The sequence below is a fragment of the Heptranchias perlo genome, chromosome 5 (genome assembly GCF_035084215.1).
Source record: "Heptranchias perlo isolate sHepPer1 chromosome 5, sHepPer1.hap1, whole genome shotgun sequence".
Classification (NCBI taxonomy): domain Eukaryota; kingdom Metazoa; phylum Chordata; class Chondrichthyes; order Hexanchiformes; family Hexanchidae; genus Heptranchias; species Heptranchias perlo.
In genome coordinates this window covers 129,818,482-129,836,455 of record NC_090329.1, presented here as the reverse complement: position 1 = coordinate 129,836,455, position 17,974 = coordinate 129,818,482, and the positions used below count along the sequence as shown (strand labels likewise).

Sequence of the window (17,974 nt, the reverse complement as noted above, 5' to 3'; positions counted from 1 at the left end):
TCGAAGGGCTGTCGCTGTTATGTCAGCAAGTGCAGCAGCCAATTTGCGCATGTCCCACAAACAGCAAATGAGATGAATGACCTGTTAGTCTGTTTTTGCTGTCGCTGCCTTTTTGAATAGTGCCATGGAATCTTTTATGTCCACTGGAACAGGCAATAGGGACATAAGTTTAACCTCTCTTTCGAAGGATGGCACCTCTGACAATGCAGCACTCCCTCAGTACTGCACCGAAGCGTCAGCCTGGATTTAGTCCCGAAGTGGAGCTAGAGCCCATAACCTTCTGATGGAGGAAATACTCAGCAGGGCCATTAACATCTGTAAAGAGGAAGGCCACCTATGGATCTGTTCTGTACCCCAGCGTAGGTCACTACTTCTAGGAGAAGAGAAAGCTGATGAGCTCACAGTGAACTGGAGGTGGAGGTGGGCATTAACTAATATAGCTGTGTATCTCTTTTTAGGTACAGAAAGCGCTTTGTGGCGCCAAAGCAAATGAAGAAAAACTACAAGCAGATGTCCGGTCTGTGCTAGAAGAAAATGCTAGGCTTAAGCAGAGCAAAAGTCAAGTGAGTATCCCCTTTGCTAGGACCAGAATCCGGGGATCTACGTGAAATGACCCTGGGTCATTAACACAGGTTTTGTTTTGTGGGTTTGCAGCTTCTAAAAGAGGCGGAAGGCTGGAATGAGCGACACAGTGAGCTTAATGAGCAGATCAAACTCTGCCAGAAAGCTCAGAAGGACCTGGAGGAAACTCTGGCTTACAAGGACAATGAAATTGAGGTATGAAGAGGCAGACACCATAACTAGTCTTTTTGATTCACTTAATGCATCGATATACGTATTCTTCTTTGTGTTTTTACTTAATGGAAAAATTGAGGTAGTGGGTCAAAAACCGCATTGCATTACACCACCAAGGTTGAAAAGTAGTGATTAGCTGGCACAAGCTTGGGTTTTAAAAGCCTGCAGATTGTAATAGGAAGGGCTAGGGTTTTACAGTTTTGAAGTTTTGGGAAAGAGCTGAGGGAGGTGACTGCAATCAGTCATGATTTCAGTGCATATTTGTATGTGTTTAAATCAAATAAAAGCATCCAAAAATTCACTCCTTTTTGCCCCTTCTCCGCTGCCTGTGGCCACCGACCTGCTTCGCCAACACACTTGTAAAAATGATGGCTGCAAGATTTGGAAGAGCAGCCCAGTTTTGTGTTTCTTAAATCACCTTTAGTACTGGAAAACGCAATGCATGTGAACATTTTTAACAAAAACAAAATATTCCAGCAAAAAATTCAAATCATTCCATATACCCCTTCCCCTCTTCTGTCCTTTGTTAAGTAGTAAAGTATTTCTGGACCTTCATTCCAAAGAACTTGTCTCTGTTGTATTCTCTACAGTCTGTCATTGTCTTCGGCACTTTAGCCCTAAGGCCCTTCACAGGCGTGTAATCAGACAAAATGTGACCCCAAGCCAAAGAAGGAAATATTAGGACAGGGGACCAAAAGCTTAGTCAAAGAGGTAGGTTTAAAGGAGCATCTTAAAGGAGGAGGGTGGAGAGAGAAGCGGAGGGGTTGAGGGAGGGAATTCAGAGCTTGGAGTCTAGACGGCTGAAGGCATAGCCGCCATTGGTGGGGCGAAGGAAGTGCGAGATGCACAAGAGGCCAGAGTTGGAGGAACGCAGAGTTCTCGGAGGGTTGTTGGGCTGGAGAAAGTTACAGAGATGGGGAGGAGCAAGGCCATGGAAAGATTTGAATATGAGGATGAGAATTTTAAAATCGATGCCAGTGAGCATAGGGGAGAGGGGTGAGCAGGACCTGGTGCAAATTAGGATACGGGCAGCAGAGCTTTGGATGAGCTTAAGTTTATGGAGGGTGGAAGAGGGGAGATTGACCAGGAAAGCATGGATGAGGGTTTCAGCAGCAGATGAGCTGAGGCAGGTGCAGAGATGGGTGATGATACTGAGGTGGAAGGAGGTGGTCTCTACGATGGAGAGCTTGGAAGCTCAGCTCGGTCATATAGGACGCCGAGGTTGTGAACGGTCTGTTTCAGCCTGAGATAGTGGCCAGGGAGAGGGATGGAGTTGGTGGTGAGGGAACAGAGTTTGTGCCCCACGTGGAGGAGCCTAGCCATTGCTGAATGTACTTCCATTTAGAGGCGTACCCTTAAAAACATCAGTTTAAAATATGAATGTTTAATTGGTGCTCGGATTATTTAAACCTCTTACTGAATTGCAGGCATTCGGTTTGTTTAAAAGGTTTTTTTTAAAGCCTTATTCGCCTGTAATGAGAGTTTTTAAATTCAGTTTCCAGAAGGAAATTAATGAGTTCACCCAATGCTTTATTTGTTCTTGCTAAATGTGCTTTCCAGCTGCTTTAATAAATCATATCCTCTTGCAAATGTTGGAGTAATCAGATGAAGCTGTGATATTTTCCTTTTCAAACCTTGGTTGATCCAAAAAGGATTACCTGGCAGACCATAAGAGATGGGCGATTCCCTCCCCTCCCCCAAGATTATTGGCAGGCTTTTAGGTATTTTTTGAAACTTTTGTTTTTACGTGAATTTTCTAGTTCATCAAGATGGTGTTGGGGAATGGAACTTTTCCCATCATTTTGAGTGCCCAGTGTATCTAGGTGCAGAGTGAAGCCCTCTCTATTCTGCCCTAGCAATGTGCCTCAACACCCAGTCTTAGATGAGCCTCCCCCCATGGCAGTGTGACTTTTTTTCCATTTCCTACACCAGCTATTTTGTCATCTGAGTAGGTTGTGGACAGTTTTATGCTGTGGACCCATCCCTCTCGGAGCTGGGTTGAGAATGCCCGAACACATTTCACATAGGACCCTTGCATAGAATTGGAGTCTACAGCACAGAATCAGGCCATTCAGTCCAACTGGTCTGTGCTGGTGTTTATGCTCCACATGAACCTCCTCCCACCCTACTTCAATTAACTCTATCTGCGCATCCTTCCATTCCATTCTCCCTCATGTGTTTGTCTAGCTTTCCTCTTGAATGCATCTATGCCAGCCACCTCAACTACTCCTTGTGGTAGTGAGTTCCACATTCTAATCACTCTCTGGGTAAAGAAGTTTCTCTTGAATTCCCTATTGAATTTATTGGTGGCTATCTTATATTTATGGCCCCTAGTTTTGGTCTCCTCTGCCAACAAACAGCGACTTTCATCCTATTGGTCTGAACCCAGAGGTGAAAAGTCAGTCTTCAACCCACTTTTTAGGAATTTCAAACTCTCTGCACCGATAGTTACCTTCTTATCCTAGTGATCTTTCTCATTCTTCCCCAATATCCAGGTGTTGACAGACTGCGTGATGCAGCTTAGGCAGCTTGACATCGAGTCTGACAATGAAGATAATGGGTGGGATAAAGAAGTGGACGGCGAAGTGGCTAATGGTGAGCTGCCAGGTAAAACCAGTGCAACAAAACCAGATCTCTATTCCAGCACAACAGTTTACTATTTTACTCAAGTGACCTGATAAAGGAAGGGCCCTATGGATTTTAGTGCTGCTACAAAATGCTCTGCTGCCATTTATTTGAAAATTACAGTGGTTTAAGCAAGCTCACTCTTTCCCAGTGGCTTTGTGGATAAATGCACCAGACAAAGAAGACCTCAGGTTCGATTCTCGGTATCTGCTCACTTTACAGATCTCAACAACTTGCATTTATAGAGCACCTTTTAAAGTAGTAAAACGTCGCAAGGCACTTCACAGGAGCGATTATCAAACAAAATTTTAAACAATTTTACAACACCAAGTTATAGTCCAGCAATTTTATTTTAAATTCACAAGCTTTCGGAGGCTTCCTCCTTCCTCGGGTGAATGTGGAAATGAAATCCTCGAACCCTTCGCATTTATAAATCACAGAACAATACTTGGTGATTACAGACAGTGTTTTCAACTGCCCGTTGCCAAGGCAATCAGTGTGCAGACAGACAGGTGTTACCTACAGATCCCCCGAATATACAAACCACCAAAAAAAAAAGGCAGAAACGTCGAAAAGACAGCAAATGACCCGTTGTATTAAAAACAGATAACATTTGTTCGCTGGTGGGATAACGTGTAGTGTGACATGAACCCAAGATGCCGGTTGAGGCCGTCCTCATGGGTGCAGAACTTGGCTATCAATTTCTGCTCGACGATTTTGCGTTGTCGTGTGTCTCGAAGGCCGCCTTGGAGTACGCTTACCCGAAGGTCGGTGGCTGAATGTCCCTGACTGCTGAAGTGTTCCCCAACTGGGAGGGAACCCTCCTGTCTGGCGATTGTTGCGCGGTGTCCGTTCATCCGTTGTCGCAGCGTCTGCATGGTCTCGCCAATGTACCATGCTCTGGGGCATCCTTTCCTGCAACGTATGAGGTAGACAACGTTGGCCGAGTCACAGGAGTATGAACCATGTACCTGGTGGGTGGTGTCCTCTCGTGTGATGGTGGTATCTGTGTCGATGATCTGGCATGTCTTGCAGAGGTTGCCGTGGCAGGGTTGTGTGGTGTCGTGGACGCTGTTCTCCTGAAAGCTAGGTAATTTGCTGCGAACGATGGTCTGTTTGAGGTTGGGTGGCTGTTTAAAGGCGAGTAGTGGAGGTGTGGGGATGGCCATAGCGAGGTGTTCGTCATCATTGATGACATGTTGAAGGCTGCGGAGAACATGGCAACGGGCAGTTGAAAACACTGTCTGTAATCACCAAGTATTGTTCTGTGATTTATAAGTGCGAAGGGTTCGAGGATTTCATTTCCACATTCACCTGAGGAAGGAGGAAGCCTCCGAAAAAGCTTGTCAATTTCAAATAAAATTGCTGGACTATAACTTGGTGTTGTAAAATTGTTTACAATTGTCAACCCCAGTCCATCACCGGCATCTCCACATCAAACAAAATTTGACATGGAGCCACATGAGATAGTAGGACATCTGACCAAAAGCTTGGTCAAAGGGGTAGGTTTTAAGGAGCGACTTAAGAGGAGAGAATCGGAGAGGTTTAGGGAAGGTATTCCAGAGCTTAGGGCCTAGATTGCAGAAGGTGCGGCCTTCAATTGTGGGGCGAAGGAAACCGGGAATGCATAAGAGGCCAGAGTTGGAGGAGCACAAAGATCTCATGGGGTTCCAGGGCTGGAGGAGGTTACAGAGATAGGGAGGGGCAAGGCCATGGAATGATTTGAACATGATGGGAATTTTAAAATCGAGGCGTAGCCAATGTAGGTCATTGAGCACGGTAAATGTTAGGATGCGGGCAGCGGGGGCACTAAAATTGGCCTCAGTGCCCCAGGGTTGGCAAGAAGAACAATTGGCCAGAATTCCCACAGTTCTAACCACTATCCGGCAAAGCCTGATTAGATGTGTGTGTGTTTATGGATGTTGAGGGATCACATGATTAGGGTTGTCCCATGACGTTGACCAGCCTGTTGACGTTCGCTGTTTGGGGCGCCATGTCGGAGGGCTGATGGTGCCCATGGAACAGTTATGGTAATCGGTTAACCATTTTAAGATCGGGTGTGGCAGTGTTGTGCTTGTGATACTTGACTAGCAATCTAGTCATCCCAGTGGAGTTTTACCAGGATGATACCAGGGATGAGGGACTTCAGATATGTGGAGAGATTGGAGAAGCTGGGATTGTTCTCGGCACAGAACGTTAAGGGGCGACCTAATAGAGGTATTCAAAATTATGAGGGGTTTTGATAGAGCAAGTAGGGAAACTGTTTCCTCTGGCATGTGGGTCGGTAACCAGAGGTCAAAGATTTAAAGTAATTGGCAAAAGAACTAGAGGGGAAATGAGACTTTTTTCACAGAGGGTTAAGATCTGGAACACACTACCTGAAAGGATGGTGGAATCAGAATCCATAGGAACTTTCAAGAGGCAATTAGACATCTACTTGAAGAGGACTAATTTGCAGTGGTTTGGGACTAAATTGGACAGCTTTTTTAAAGATGTGGCACAGGCACAACGGGCCAAATGACTGCCTCCTGCTGTAAGATTCTATAACGTATGAGTTCAAATCCTACTCTGTCAGGTTGTGAAATTGAATTAAATAAATCTGGTAATTTGTGGCTGGCAGCAGAGAAAATTACCAGGATAGCTGCCTAATTGTTGCAGAAACCCAACTGGTTCACTAATGTCCTTTAGGGAAGCGAACCTGCTGTCCCCACCCGGCCTGGCCTACATGTGACTCCAGTCCTGCACCGTGGTTGACACTTAATGCCCTCTGAAGTGGCCAGGCAAGTCACTCCGTTGTTTAAAAAAAAATCACCATGAAACACACAGAAGGCCCACTACCTCCTCAACATAACTTGGGTGGACAATAAATGTGGCTTTGCCAGTGTTGTCCAGAGAACAAACTTTTTAAAATTGTGGTAACGTCTTTCCTCCCCCTCCCCCAACCCCTCTGAGTACTTGTCCTTGAAGTAGCTTTATGGCTTTTTTTAACTTGTTTTCCCACATTTGAGGTATGAGTAAAACATAGACTGGGTTGTAGACTGTATTTTGTAACCTAGATTACAAACTGAAGAACTTGCTGTAATAGCCTTAAAATTCTACAGTTATCACTTGTAATGAATGTATGTACTAACTGCCTATCATGTAGCAGACACCACAGTCCCATCACTGGTTAACCCATCGCTTGGCCAGTGTGAATGTAGTATTGTGGGACTCTATCCACCTGGTGTCTGTGTGGCTTGGAGAAAACCAGGAACAATAGTGCAAAATAACATCCAATTTCAAATGTTGATTCCCTCTCACCCGGTGGAGTTCTGTTTAGCATTTCCATATAAATTCTCTGCTGCCATTGTCATTGATATGAAATCTTTATATTAAAAATCCTGCCCAAAATCTTTCCTACTGTTATGATTTTTGGTCATATTTTTACCATTGAAATTGCTATGTCAACTATCATGATGTAGTTGTAGACTCTGGCCACTAGGTGACTCAGGAGCGAGTTAATGCAACCCCGCCTTCTTGTATGAAGAAACTTTGTATTCATTGACTAGAGGCAAAGCTACAGGCAATTTGCTAATTTATTTAAAATAAGATTAGAAAATTCAGGTAATGTATAGCTTTTGAAAAGGGAATCGACAAATTAGCGTTTTGGTAGAGACCCTTTGCCAGAACGAAGTGTCAGTTTGACACTGTTGGAAGCACATTTGCCTCTCAGTCAGAATGTTGTGGGTTCAAGCCCTACTCCAGGGATTTGATTATATAATCTAGGCTGATACTGCAGTGCAGTACTGAGGGAGTGCTGCATTGTCAGAGGTGCCATCCCTCCGACTAGCCTCTAAACTGCTGGTGTCTGCCTGTTCTGATGAGTCAGGTGAACATTAAAAGATGCAATTGGACAATGAGAAGAGCAGAGAGTTCTCCCAGTGCCTGGACTATTATCTCTCTCAACCAGTACCACCAAAAAAAAGATGAAATAGTAATTTATCTTGTTGCTGTTTGTGGATCTTGCTGTGCACAAAATGCCTAGCCAATACCTCTTTGCACTTCAAAGTAATTCATTGCATGTAAGATGCATTGGGAAGTTTGAGAGATATGAATCATTGTATAAACCCAAGAATTTTTTTCAGTATTTTAAGGCACTTCCAGTTTTTACAGTCTGAAATATGTTCTTTCTTTAGACAAAACCAAAAGGACAAAAATGAAGATTCAGCAAATGATGGATGTTTCAAGGGTGAGTTGTAGGGAAACCCTGTGTGTTTATTTAGAATGGCACTGTTTTGTTGCTGGATATATAGGAACATCATTCTCTTTTCAATCTTTCTCTTAAGGTAAAAACCACCTTGAAGATCATTGAAGAGGAAAAAGACCATTTCCAAGCCAAACTGACAGATGAAATAAAAGCCAGGCATGAACTGGAGGGTAAGGTATTGTAGTTTTCTGTTTTTTGTAAATGTGAGTGAAAATTTGATCTAACAAATAATAATGAATAATCTGATGTTGAATTTGCATTTCATTTTCTCCCTCGTCAGGTGTACTAGTTGCAGCCTCTCTGCTGCTACCTCAGCTGAGATTGGCTAATTCAACAGAGTGGGGATCAAACTTGGGGTCTTCCTGATCTGCATAGCTCAGCTACACACACTGGGTGTACCTACTGAGCTGTTGGAAGAGCCATTTGTTCCCCATTTTTGTCCTTTTTTTAACTTATCTTTTTCTTTCCTGTTAGTTCTACAAATCAAAAGATTTTTTTTTTGATTCGTTCATGGGATGTGGGCGTCGCTGTCAAGGCCAGCATTTATTGTCCATCCCTAATTGTCCTCGAGAAGGTGGTGGTGAGCCACCGCCTTGAACCGCTGCAGTCCATGTGGTGAAGGTTCTCCTACAGTTTCATATTAATGGAGGGCGAGCTTATCAGAATGAGTGAAAAGGGCTACACGTCCCTGATTTTTACCATTGTTTTGGGGATTGGATTCCATTAATTTTTCTGTGAACATTGTATATCAGTGGAACTGTCCTTCCTTAATGAGTCTGGGTAGATCACACCTCCATCAGTATGAAAGTACTAACCTGCAGTAGCAATTGGATAGAGACTGACAGTGTACCGCACTACTGAGACCGTAGTGTGTGAGGTTGATTAAACACCCTGGAATCAACAACCTGTAATGACCCTAATGAGAGCTTTGCTTGTGCGTCTCCCAGTTGCTAGTCATAAAACAGGCTAGCAGAAGCCTGGAATTAGATTGACAGCCTATTCTACATGCAAACATACAAATAATGATGGACAGGAAAAGACCTACTGATCCATCCAGCCTGTCCCATATTGTTGTGATGTCTAGTGTATCACAATATGCACAATACAAACACTCCCCTCCCCACCTGGAAGCAATGTCATCGCCTTAGAGAGGCGAGAAACCAGATTAAAAAGCCCAGGCCAATTTGGTGGGTGGGGGGGGGAGAATCTGGAAATTCCTCTCCGACTCACTTAGGCGATTGAAACTGGATCAGGAGACTACTCTGGCCTGGCTGAGAACAATGCAGTCTGTGAAAAGACAGGGCTGATGGAAGAGAAGGGTAAGAAAACACAAAATACCTTGTCACAAAAAAACCCACTTATTTTCATTTTGAACATTCTTTACTCAGAGCAAATTAAGCAGCTTGAGCACAACTTTGTAGCCACGGAGACAGAGAAGTCGAGGCTTGAGAACGAATTTAAGACCATGCAGCAGAAGCTGGAAATCCTGACTGAACTCTACCACCAGAAGGAGATGGCCCTGCAGAAGTAAGTCTGCGTTTCACTAAAGGTGGAGGGGGTCTTGGAATTGGGATTATTACTAGAAGAATGAGGGGCAAGTTGGGAATGTTTTCACACAGGACTATTTCAGCATTTGGTGCTGTACCACAAGTGGCTATTGTGGCAGAGACTATGGGCCCGATATTAGCACCTGCTATCGGGTGCGTTCCTGGCGGGGGGGGGGGTTCTGAAAATCGGGGAATCCCGGAGCGGGTCTGGAGCCCAGCTCCAACCCGCCCACTTCCGGGTTCCCCACAGACGCGCTGACATGCGCGCGCAGCCCCCACATGTGGGACTCCCACAGGCAATTAAAGCCGGCGGGGTGCCACTTGACAGTATTTATTCAGGTATTTCAGGTCATTAACAGACCTGATTAAGGGAATATGTCAGGAGGGGTGGGATTTTAGAAACAACTGGGACTGTTTCCCATACTGGGGGAAACACTCCCAGTTGAAATGGACGTGTGGCAGTTGCAAAGGTCCATTTGAGAGGTGGTTGGGGGGGGGGGGGAGACCCTCACTCATTGCATGAGGCCACTCTGTCACTTTGGACAAAGGTTGGCCTCCACCACCCTCCTCCTAACAATAAAATTCAACTTGCACACTTACCCCGGTGTCCAGACACATGTACATCTTCCGGATGGGGGCCGCCGTAGCTGCAGTCGTGACCTCGGAGGGCGAACAGCATCACCAGCCTCGCCGGCCACGCCGTCCACCTCTGACACGTGGAGCTCCACAACACAGTGCTGTGACACATCCACCTGCACAGCAGGAGGGAGGGCAACCGCAGAGAGAGATGCGTCGCAGAGGGCACTACCCTCGCCACATTGTCCACAGACCGAGGCTTAGCTTCCTGGACCCCTCTGAACAGCAGTGCACACGGAGGCTCAGAGTCACTCGACATGTAGTCGTGGACATCTGCAGCCTCCTTCATGCCGAGCTGCTCCCGGCTGGCCCGAACACCACCATCTTACCTGTCGCTGTCAAAGTCACCACTGCCCTCAACAACTTCTCCTCCACATCCTTCCAGGGTGCCACCGGGGACATCGCTGACGTCTCTCAGTCGTCTGCACAAAAGAGCCCTGCAAATACACCTACACCCACTCTGCAGTGACACAATGGGTGGCATCAGGTGTGGGTCTTCATTGTGATCCTCAGGAAAGGGCATTATTGCACAAACCAGACAAGATTCGCAAAGACGTGGCAGTAGTAGTGCCAATATAATATGTGATGTGAGTTGGTCAGAAATTAAATATAAGTAAAAACCATGACAAATCCTCAAACACCCTTGTGCATCCCCTTCATGCTCACAACACGTTTTCCTTATGCTTCCTACTGCACATATGTGATACATGCCCTGTGGCTGCAGCACAGGTAGTGGCAGGTTACGAGAGGGTGAGTATGAGCGAGAGCCATGAGATTGTATGAGGATTGGGTTGAGTGGTAGTGGTGGGATGAGTACTGGCGAGGTGAGTAAGTGCAGGTAAGATGAGGATGAGGTTTGAGTGGGTGTGAGGGGTGATGTGACAGAGTAGTGTTGGCAGTGCAGAAGGAGATGTGGGGTGGGGGCGGTGATGTGGCAGACGGAGTGCGGGGGAATGAGTAAGTGTACTCACTTTGGCTGACCTACTTAGGTCATTGCAGCGCCTCCTGCACTGTATGCAGGTGAGTGATATGTTGGTGGTGCAGGTGACCTCCTCTGCCCCCTTGAGCCAGGCCTTCTTGGTGGCAGAGGCAGGCCGCTTCCTCCCGCCCGCTGGGGGGAAGATCTCTGTCCGCCCCCTCCTCCTCCTCACCCCATCCAATGATACCTGGAGTGAGGCATCATTAAACCTGGGAGCAGCCTTCCCCCTGGGCTGCTCCATGCTGTACTTTTTCCTATTTCTTGCAGCATCAGTCAGTGGAGGACTGCCCCTTTTTAAATAGAGCTCCTTCAGAGATCTCACACCAAACTTTAACCTTTCTATTTCGGACGCTGACTAACCTGCTGTGTGTCCCCCAGCCTTTTCTATTATCAATTCTGGGCCGAATCACTGGATAGAAAGGGGACAGAAATTGAATAGCTGATTGCTGGTAGTAACCCCCGTTCTTTCTATCCTGGTGAGATTTACTAATGCACCAGTTGGTAGGGTTGTTGTCTGTTCAGATAAGCAATTTAGCTGGATCATGTCTGTCAGTTGAGGAACAAGCAGGTGGTCCCATTACCATTCAGGGAGGTAGTGAGGGGGATGAAAAGCCCCAGTGGCTGGCAAATCTGTGTAGATTTGGCAGCACAGTGAAGCAATAAAGTGCAGCATCAAAAAGTGGTGATGCAGATTTAAGCTTCCCCCACGTTCTTTCTAAATTTCCAATCTCAGCTACCCTGTGGTAAGGAAATGTCATGTGGAGGAGTTAGTTGTCTCTGTCTAATAATGTGCATTTGACCTTGGGGCGACCAAGAGGAAATAGTGGGGTTTCATAACCTCGCTCTTCTGACAGCCTAGTATAGGGTTGGTGAGACATTCCACGTGCCTAGTGGTCTTAATCCGTTGTCCACTGGACCCGTATTTATGGACATTTAAACTAAGTTTAAACATGCTCATATATATTGTGAAAATTGAGAAACTGATCCTGGGTTTGGTAGAACACTGTCAGGGCTATAGCTGATTTCCAGCACATTAAAGGATTTTTTTTATTCGTTCATGGGATGTGGGCATCGCTGGCGAGGCCGGCATTTATTACCCATCCCTAATTGCCCTTGAGAAGGTGGTGGTGAGCCGCCTTCTTGAACCGCTGCAGTCCGTGTAATGAAGGTTCTCCCACAGTGCTGTTAGGAAGGGAGTTCCAGGATTTTGACTCAGTGATGATGAAGGAACAGCGATATATTTCCAAGTCGGGATGGTGTGTGACTTGGAGAGCAACGTGCAGATGGTGTTGTTCCCATGTGCCTGCTGCTCTTGTCCTTCTAGGTGGTAGAGGTCACGGGTTTGGGAGGTGCTGTCGAAGAAGCCTTGGCGAGTTGCTGCAGTGCATCCTGTGGATGGTACACACTGTAGCCACAGTACACCAGTGGTGAGGGGAGTGAATGTTTAGGGTGGTGGATGGGGTGCTAATCAAGCGGGCTGCTTTGTCCTGGATGGTGTCGAGCTTCTTGAGTATTGTTGGAGCTGCACTCATCCAGGCAAGTGGAGAGTATTCCATCACACTCCTGACTTGTGCCCTGTAGATGGTGGAAAGGCTTTGGGGAGTCAGGAGGTGAGTCTCCTCGCCGCAGAATACCCAGCCTCTGACCTGCTCTTGTAGCCACAGTATTTATATGGCTGGTCCAGTTAGTTAAGTTTCTGGTCAATGGTGACCCCCCAGTATGTTGATGGTGGGGGATTCAGCGATGGTGATGCCGTTGAATGTCAAGGGGAGGTGGTTAGACTCTCCCTTGTTGGAGATGGTAATTGCCTGGCACTTGTCTGGTGCGAATGTTACTTGCCACTTATCAGCCCAAGCCTGGATGTTGTCCAGGTCATGCTGCATACGGGCTCGGACTGCTTCATTATTTGAGGGGTTGCGAATGGAACTGAACACTGTGCAATCATCAGCGACCATCCCCATTTCTGACCTTATGATGGAGGGAAGGTCATTGATGAAGCAGCTGAAGATGGTTGGGCATAGTGACACCGCCCTGAGGAACTCTTGTAGCAATGCCCTGGGGCTGAGATGATTGGCCGCCAACAACCACTACCATCTTCCTTTGTGCTAGGTATGACTCCAGCCACTGGAGAGTTTTCCCCCTGATTCCCATTGACTTCAATTTTACTAGGGCTCCTTGGTGCCACACTTGGTCAAATGCTGCCTTGATGTCAAGGGCAGTCACTCTCATCTCACCTCTGGAATTCAGCTCTTTTGTCCATGTTTGGACCAAGGCTGTAATGAGGTCTGGAGCAGAGTGGTCCTGGCGGAACCCAAACTGAGCATCGGTGAGCAGGTTATTGGTGATGCGGCTTGATAACACTGTCGACGATACCTTCCATCACTTTGCTGATGATTGAGAGTAGACTGATGGGGCGGTAATTGGCCGGATTGGATTTGTCCTGCTTTTTGTGGACAGGACATACCTGGGCAATTTTCCACATTGTCGGGTAGATGCCAGTGTTGTAGCTGTACTGGAACAGCTTGGCTAGAGGCGCAGCTCGTTCTGGATTGGGGGGTCAGCACCATTGTATTTGTTGATGTTTGGGGTGACATTTCCGAGAGTCATCTTACAGCTCCAGAGAGAACTCCTTAAAAATGTTCCTCTCTCTGCTGAAGGCATTAAACTCCTGTTGGGGTACAATTCCATCCTCTGGTACCTCACTCAAATGTCCATTCTGTGCGCGTGTGTGGGCTAGCAGGCTGTTTGGCCATGAGAGGCAGAGCCAAACTCTATCCTGTCCCCACAAAGGAACAGGAACCCACTCCCTCTCCATTGTGGGCACCGAGGCCAATTGTAGCTGCCCTAGATGGGGTCAGCTACCTCGGCACAGGCGAGATTGAACTTGGGGCTATCCTTGCCATTTGGTATCACGCCATAAAGTGTATTGAGCCTTTGGGGGAATTAAGGAACCCTGGCTGATTTTTTTTTTCTGTTCCCTTCCCTAGCTCTGGCTCCAAGATCAGTTGTAGCAACCTACTGCTCCCTTCATTGAGATCAGCCTACTCTTGCTGGGCTGGGAATCAAAGCTGGGACTGTCTTGGTGTGTTTGGTGCAGTATGATCCTGTGTTCTTCCACCTACTGAGTCACTTCGAGAGCTCAGTATTTTTTTCTTAAATTGCAGTATTATCTGGAATTGCCCACCTGGGCCATCAGTTTGGAGTTATTGCCTCTATAGTTTCGAGTTTGAGCTGCTTCAGACTGAAGGTTGATTTCAGTTACTTATTTTCTGTTTTTTTTTATTCTGTTTAGGTGATTTTCTGCTAGAGTCTACTGGTGATTTTTAAAAAAAAATGAAGTGTGTTAGAAACAGTCTAGGATCAGTGACTGACTCCTGCCCACATTAGATCAGGATGCAACTTCAGTTTACTGGTTTGTCTATTTTCCTTTCTCTCCCTTGTAGGAAGCTAAGCCAAGAAGAGTGTCAGCGTCAAGAGAAGGAACTGAAACTATCTGCGGCTGATGAAAAGGCGCTCCAGGCTGTTGAGGAAGTGAAGATGTACAAGTGAGTAGTTTTATGGCTTCGGCCCATTAATGTGAAAGTGCGCATTATGAGAGAGAACGAACTTTCATTAATCATATCATGTAGTATGTACAGCACAGGAGCACGCCATTCTGCCCATCATGCTTATGCCGGCTCTTTGAAAGAGCTATCCAATTAGTCCCAGTCCCCTGCTGTTTCCCATAGCCCTGCAAATGTTTTCCCTTCAAGTATTTATCCAATTCTCTTTTAAAAGTTACTATTGAATCTGCTTTCACCACCCTTTCAGGCAATGCATTCCAGATCATAACAACTCACTGCATTTAAAAAAAAGTTTCCTCATGTTGCCTCTGGCTCTTTTGCCGATCATCTTATATCTGTGTGCTCTGGTTACCGACCCATCTGCCACTGGAAACAGTTTCTCCTTATTTACTCTATCAAAACCATTCATAATTTTGAACACTTCTATTAAATCTCCCCTTAACCTTCTCTGTTCTAAGGAGAACAACCCCAGCTTCTCCAGTCCCTCCACATAACTGAAGTCCCTCATCCCTGGTACCATTCTAGTAAATCTCTTCTAAGGCCTTGACATCCTTCCTAAAATATGCCCAGAATTGAACACAATACTCCAGCTGAGACCTAACCATTGTTTTATAAAGGTTTAGCATAGCTTCCTTGCTTTATGTTTCTAATAAAGCCCAGAATTCCATATACTTTTTTAACAGCCTTCTCAACTTGTCCTGGCACCTTCAAAGATTTGTGTATGTGCACCCCAGGTGTCTCTGTTCCTGCACCCCCTTTAAAATTGTACCATTTATTTATATTGCCTCTCCTCATTCTTCCTACCAAAATGTATCACTTCACACTTCTGTGTTGAATTTCATCTGCCATGTGTCTGCCCATTTCACTAGTCTGTCTGTGTCCTCTTGAAGTCTGTTACTATCCTCCACATTGTTTAATACATTTGAGTTTTATGTCATCAGCAAACTTTGAAATTATACCCTTTATACCCAAGTCCAGGTCATTAATATATATCAAAAAGATATAATGCCTTTCACAACCTCAGGATGTCCCAAAGCACTTCACAGACAATGAAGCACTTTTGAAGTGTAGTTACTGATGTAATGTAGGAAACGCAGCAGCAAGATCACACAAACAGTAATGAGATAATGAGTAGAATCTGTTTTAGTGATGTTGGTTGAGGGATAAATATTGGCCAGGACACCGGGGAAAACTCCTCTTCTTCAAATAGTGCCATGGGATCTTTTCCGTCCACCTGAGGGGGCAGAATATGGCACCCCTGACAGTGCAGCACTGCACTGGAGTGTCAGCCTAAATTATGTGCTCAAGTCTCTGAAGTGGAACTTGAACTCGTAACCATCTTCTTGGAGGTGAGAGTGTTACCACTGAACCAGGGCTGACACCAGAGAATAATGGACCCCCTGATAGCTCAATAGATTTAGTACAAGGTCCTGTATACTGGGTTTGTACATACTGATGGTGTGCCCTCGGTTTAGTAAAATGTGTTGTATAATACTGGATTTGTACATACTTATGGTGTACAAGGTGTGGTATAATACCAGGTTTATTATACACCGATAGGTTACCATCAGTTTATGCCTCGAGTGAACTATTTTGTGCCCTCCTCCCTGTAGGAAGCACCACTGTTTCATTTGATGTTGAGATTGGGCACTGAGCACATAGAGGACCCTGGACATAAACCTGTGTCCACCATTCCATGGTGCGGTGCCTCGGGGTCAAGATCAATAACTCAGCAAGTGAGGTTTTAAGGATAAAGGGTCCAGTCTTAATAATCGACCTTTCCTTTTGACGTGTTTACCCCTGGAAATGTTCACTTTTTGTTACTTTTAACTGAATAAAATTTGGAATTCAGTTTGTTAAACCTATTGCAAAGGATGAATATGTTACATTTCTGTTCGATGAACTAAAATCTGCCATTAGAAGCTGTCCAAATCCCATGGTTATGATGGGGATGGTGGGAAGGGGAATTACAGGGTAGGCACAAATGAGGGAGGCCATTTGGCTCATCCTACTTCTTCCATCCAGGTACAACCACCTGCTCCCTTCATCGCTTCTCCCAAAATAGCAGTATCCATCTGTCTCAAATGATTCCAGGATTTCTGCCACCACTAACCAACCTGGAAATCCATTCCATGTGTGCATCACTCAGTGTATGATGAAGAGCTTCCTTACTTTGCCTGTCATCAGTTTGAGTCTTTGTCCTGCTCTCTTAGTTTGGAGTAGAGTCCCAGATTGACCCTTTTCTACACCCTTTACAATCCTCCAATACCTCCAAGCTCTGCCTTGAGTCGTCTGCTTTCGAGAACAAGTAGCTCAAGTTTCTCCGGCCTTTCCTCATTACACTTTTTTTTTAGCACAAGGGATCAGTCTCAGGCCTGTGTCTCTGCTGCCTTTTCGAGTCCAATTGCTTCCCTCATATACTTGCAACCAAAATTAGACACCATACTCCAGATGTGCTGTCTGTTCGGTGAAGCCTTTTCCTACCAATATGTTCCTTGCTTCCTTTGATTAAATGTTCAAACCTTTTTTAAACTGTGGCGCTCTCTGAACCTTCTGGATTTCGACGCAGCCGGACAACTGGGCATAGCTACAGAAAATTAGCTGCAAATAAGCTGAAATTGTCTGAGTCCCAAAGCTGTTTTCTTCTCTGATGTATTTTCCCATCTACGGCTCTTGCTTAAGCTGGAGGAATTCTTTTTGCTTTGCTAATGGTCTCTCTCTTTTTGACTTATTAGACAAAGAATTCAGGAAATGGAGGAAGAGCTGCAGAAGACAGAGAGATCATTCAAAAATCAGGTAACGGGGAAGGGTGTCTCGGGTATAGGGGCACACTATCAAAATTTGCAGATGACACAAAAATAGGGAGTTGCTTAACTGAAGAGGACTGCAAGTGACTTCAGAAGGAAGTAGACAAGTTGATAGATGTCAGATAAAATTTCGTGCAGCGAAACGTGGTGATACATTTTGGGAGAAAGAATGAGAGGACATGTATGGTAATTGGTAAAACTTTAAAAGGAGTAGAGGAGAGGCTTAAGGGTTCAGATATGCAAATCTTTACAAGTGGGGGGACAAATTGATAAAGCTGTTTTAAGAAACAAACTTGGAATCCTCTTTTTATAAATAGGGATATAGAGCGCAGGAACAAGGAGGTAATGCTAAACCTATACAAATCATTGATATGAGCAATTAGAAAATGGTGTCCAGCATACTTTAGGAAGGATATCAAACCAAGAAGATAGATGAGGGCTGTGCAGTAGACGTGGTCTACATGGACTTTAGCAAAGCCTTTGACAAGGTACCGCATGGTAGGTTGTTACATAAGGTTAAATCTCACGGGATCCAAGGTGAGGTAGCCAATTGGATACAAAATTGGATTGACGACAGAAGACAGAGGGTGGTTGTAGAGGGTTGTTTTTCAAACTGGAGGCCTGTGACCAGCGGTGTGCCTCAGGGATTGGTGCTGGGTCCGCTGTTATTTGTTATTTATATTAATGATTTGGATGAGAATTTAGGAGGCATGGTTAGTAAGTTTGCAGATGACACCAAGATTGGTGGCATTGTGGACAGTGAAGAAGGTTATCTA

At 45.5% G+C, this 17,974-nt stretch overlaps 1 protein-coding gene across 5 annotated transcripts in view; it reads left to right on the top strand.

Moving 5' to 3' along the window:
• mia3 (MIA SH3 domain ER export factor 3) overlaps window positions 1–17,974 on the top strand; it is an 85,890-nt gene that overhangs the window by 45,838 nt on the left and 22,078 nt on the right. For 4 of the 5 annotated variants that reach the window (XM_067985203.1, XM_067985200.1, XM_067985202.1 and 1 more), the window contains exons 13-20: window positions 459–563; window positions 655–777; window positions 3,291–3,402; window positions 7,596–7,648; window positions 7,746–7,836; window positions 9,055–9,193; window positions 14,272–14,373; window positions 17,127–17,187. In XM_067985203.1, coding sequence (XP_067841304.1) covers window positions 459–563; window positions 655–777; window positions 3,291–3,402; window positions 7,596–7,648; window positions 7,746–7,836; window positions 9,055–9,193; window positions 14,272–14,373; window positions 17,127–17,187 — 786 coding nt within the window. The remainder of the gene's footprint in view (window positions 1–458; window positions 564–654; window positions 778–3,290; window positions 3,403–7,595; window positions 7,649–7,745; window positions 7,837–9,054; window positions 9,194–14,271; window positions 14,374–17,126; window positions 17,188–17,974) is intronic. The other variant, XM_067985201.1, reaches the window with a different exon arrangement.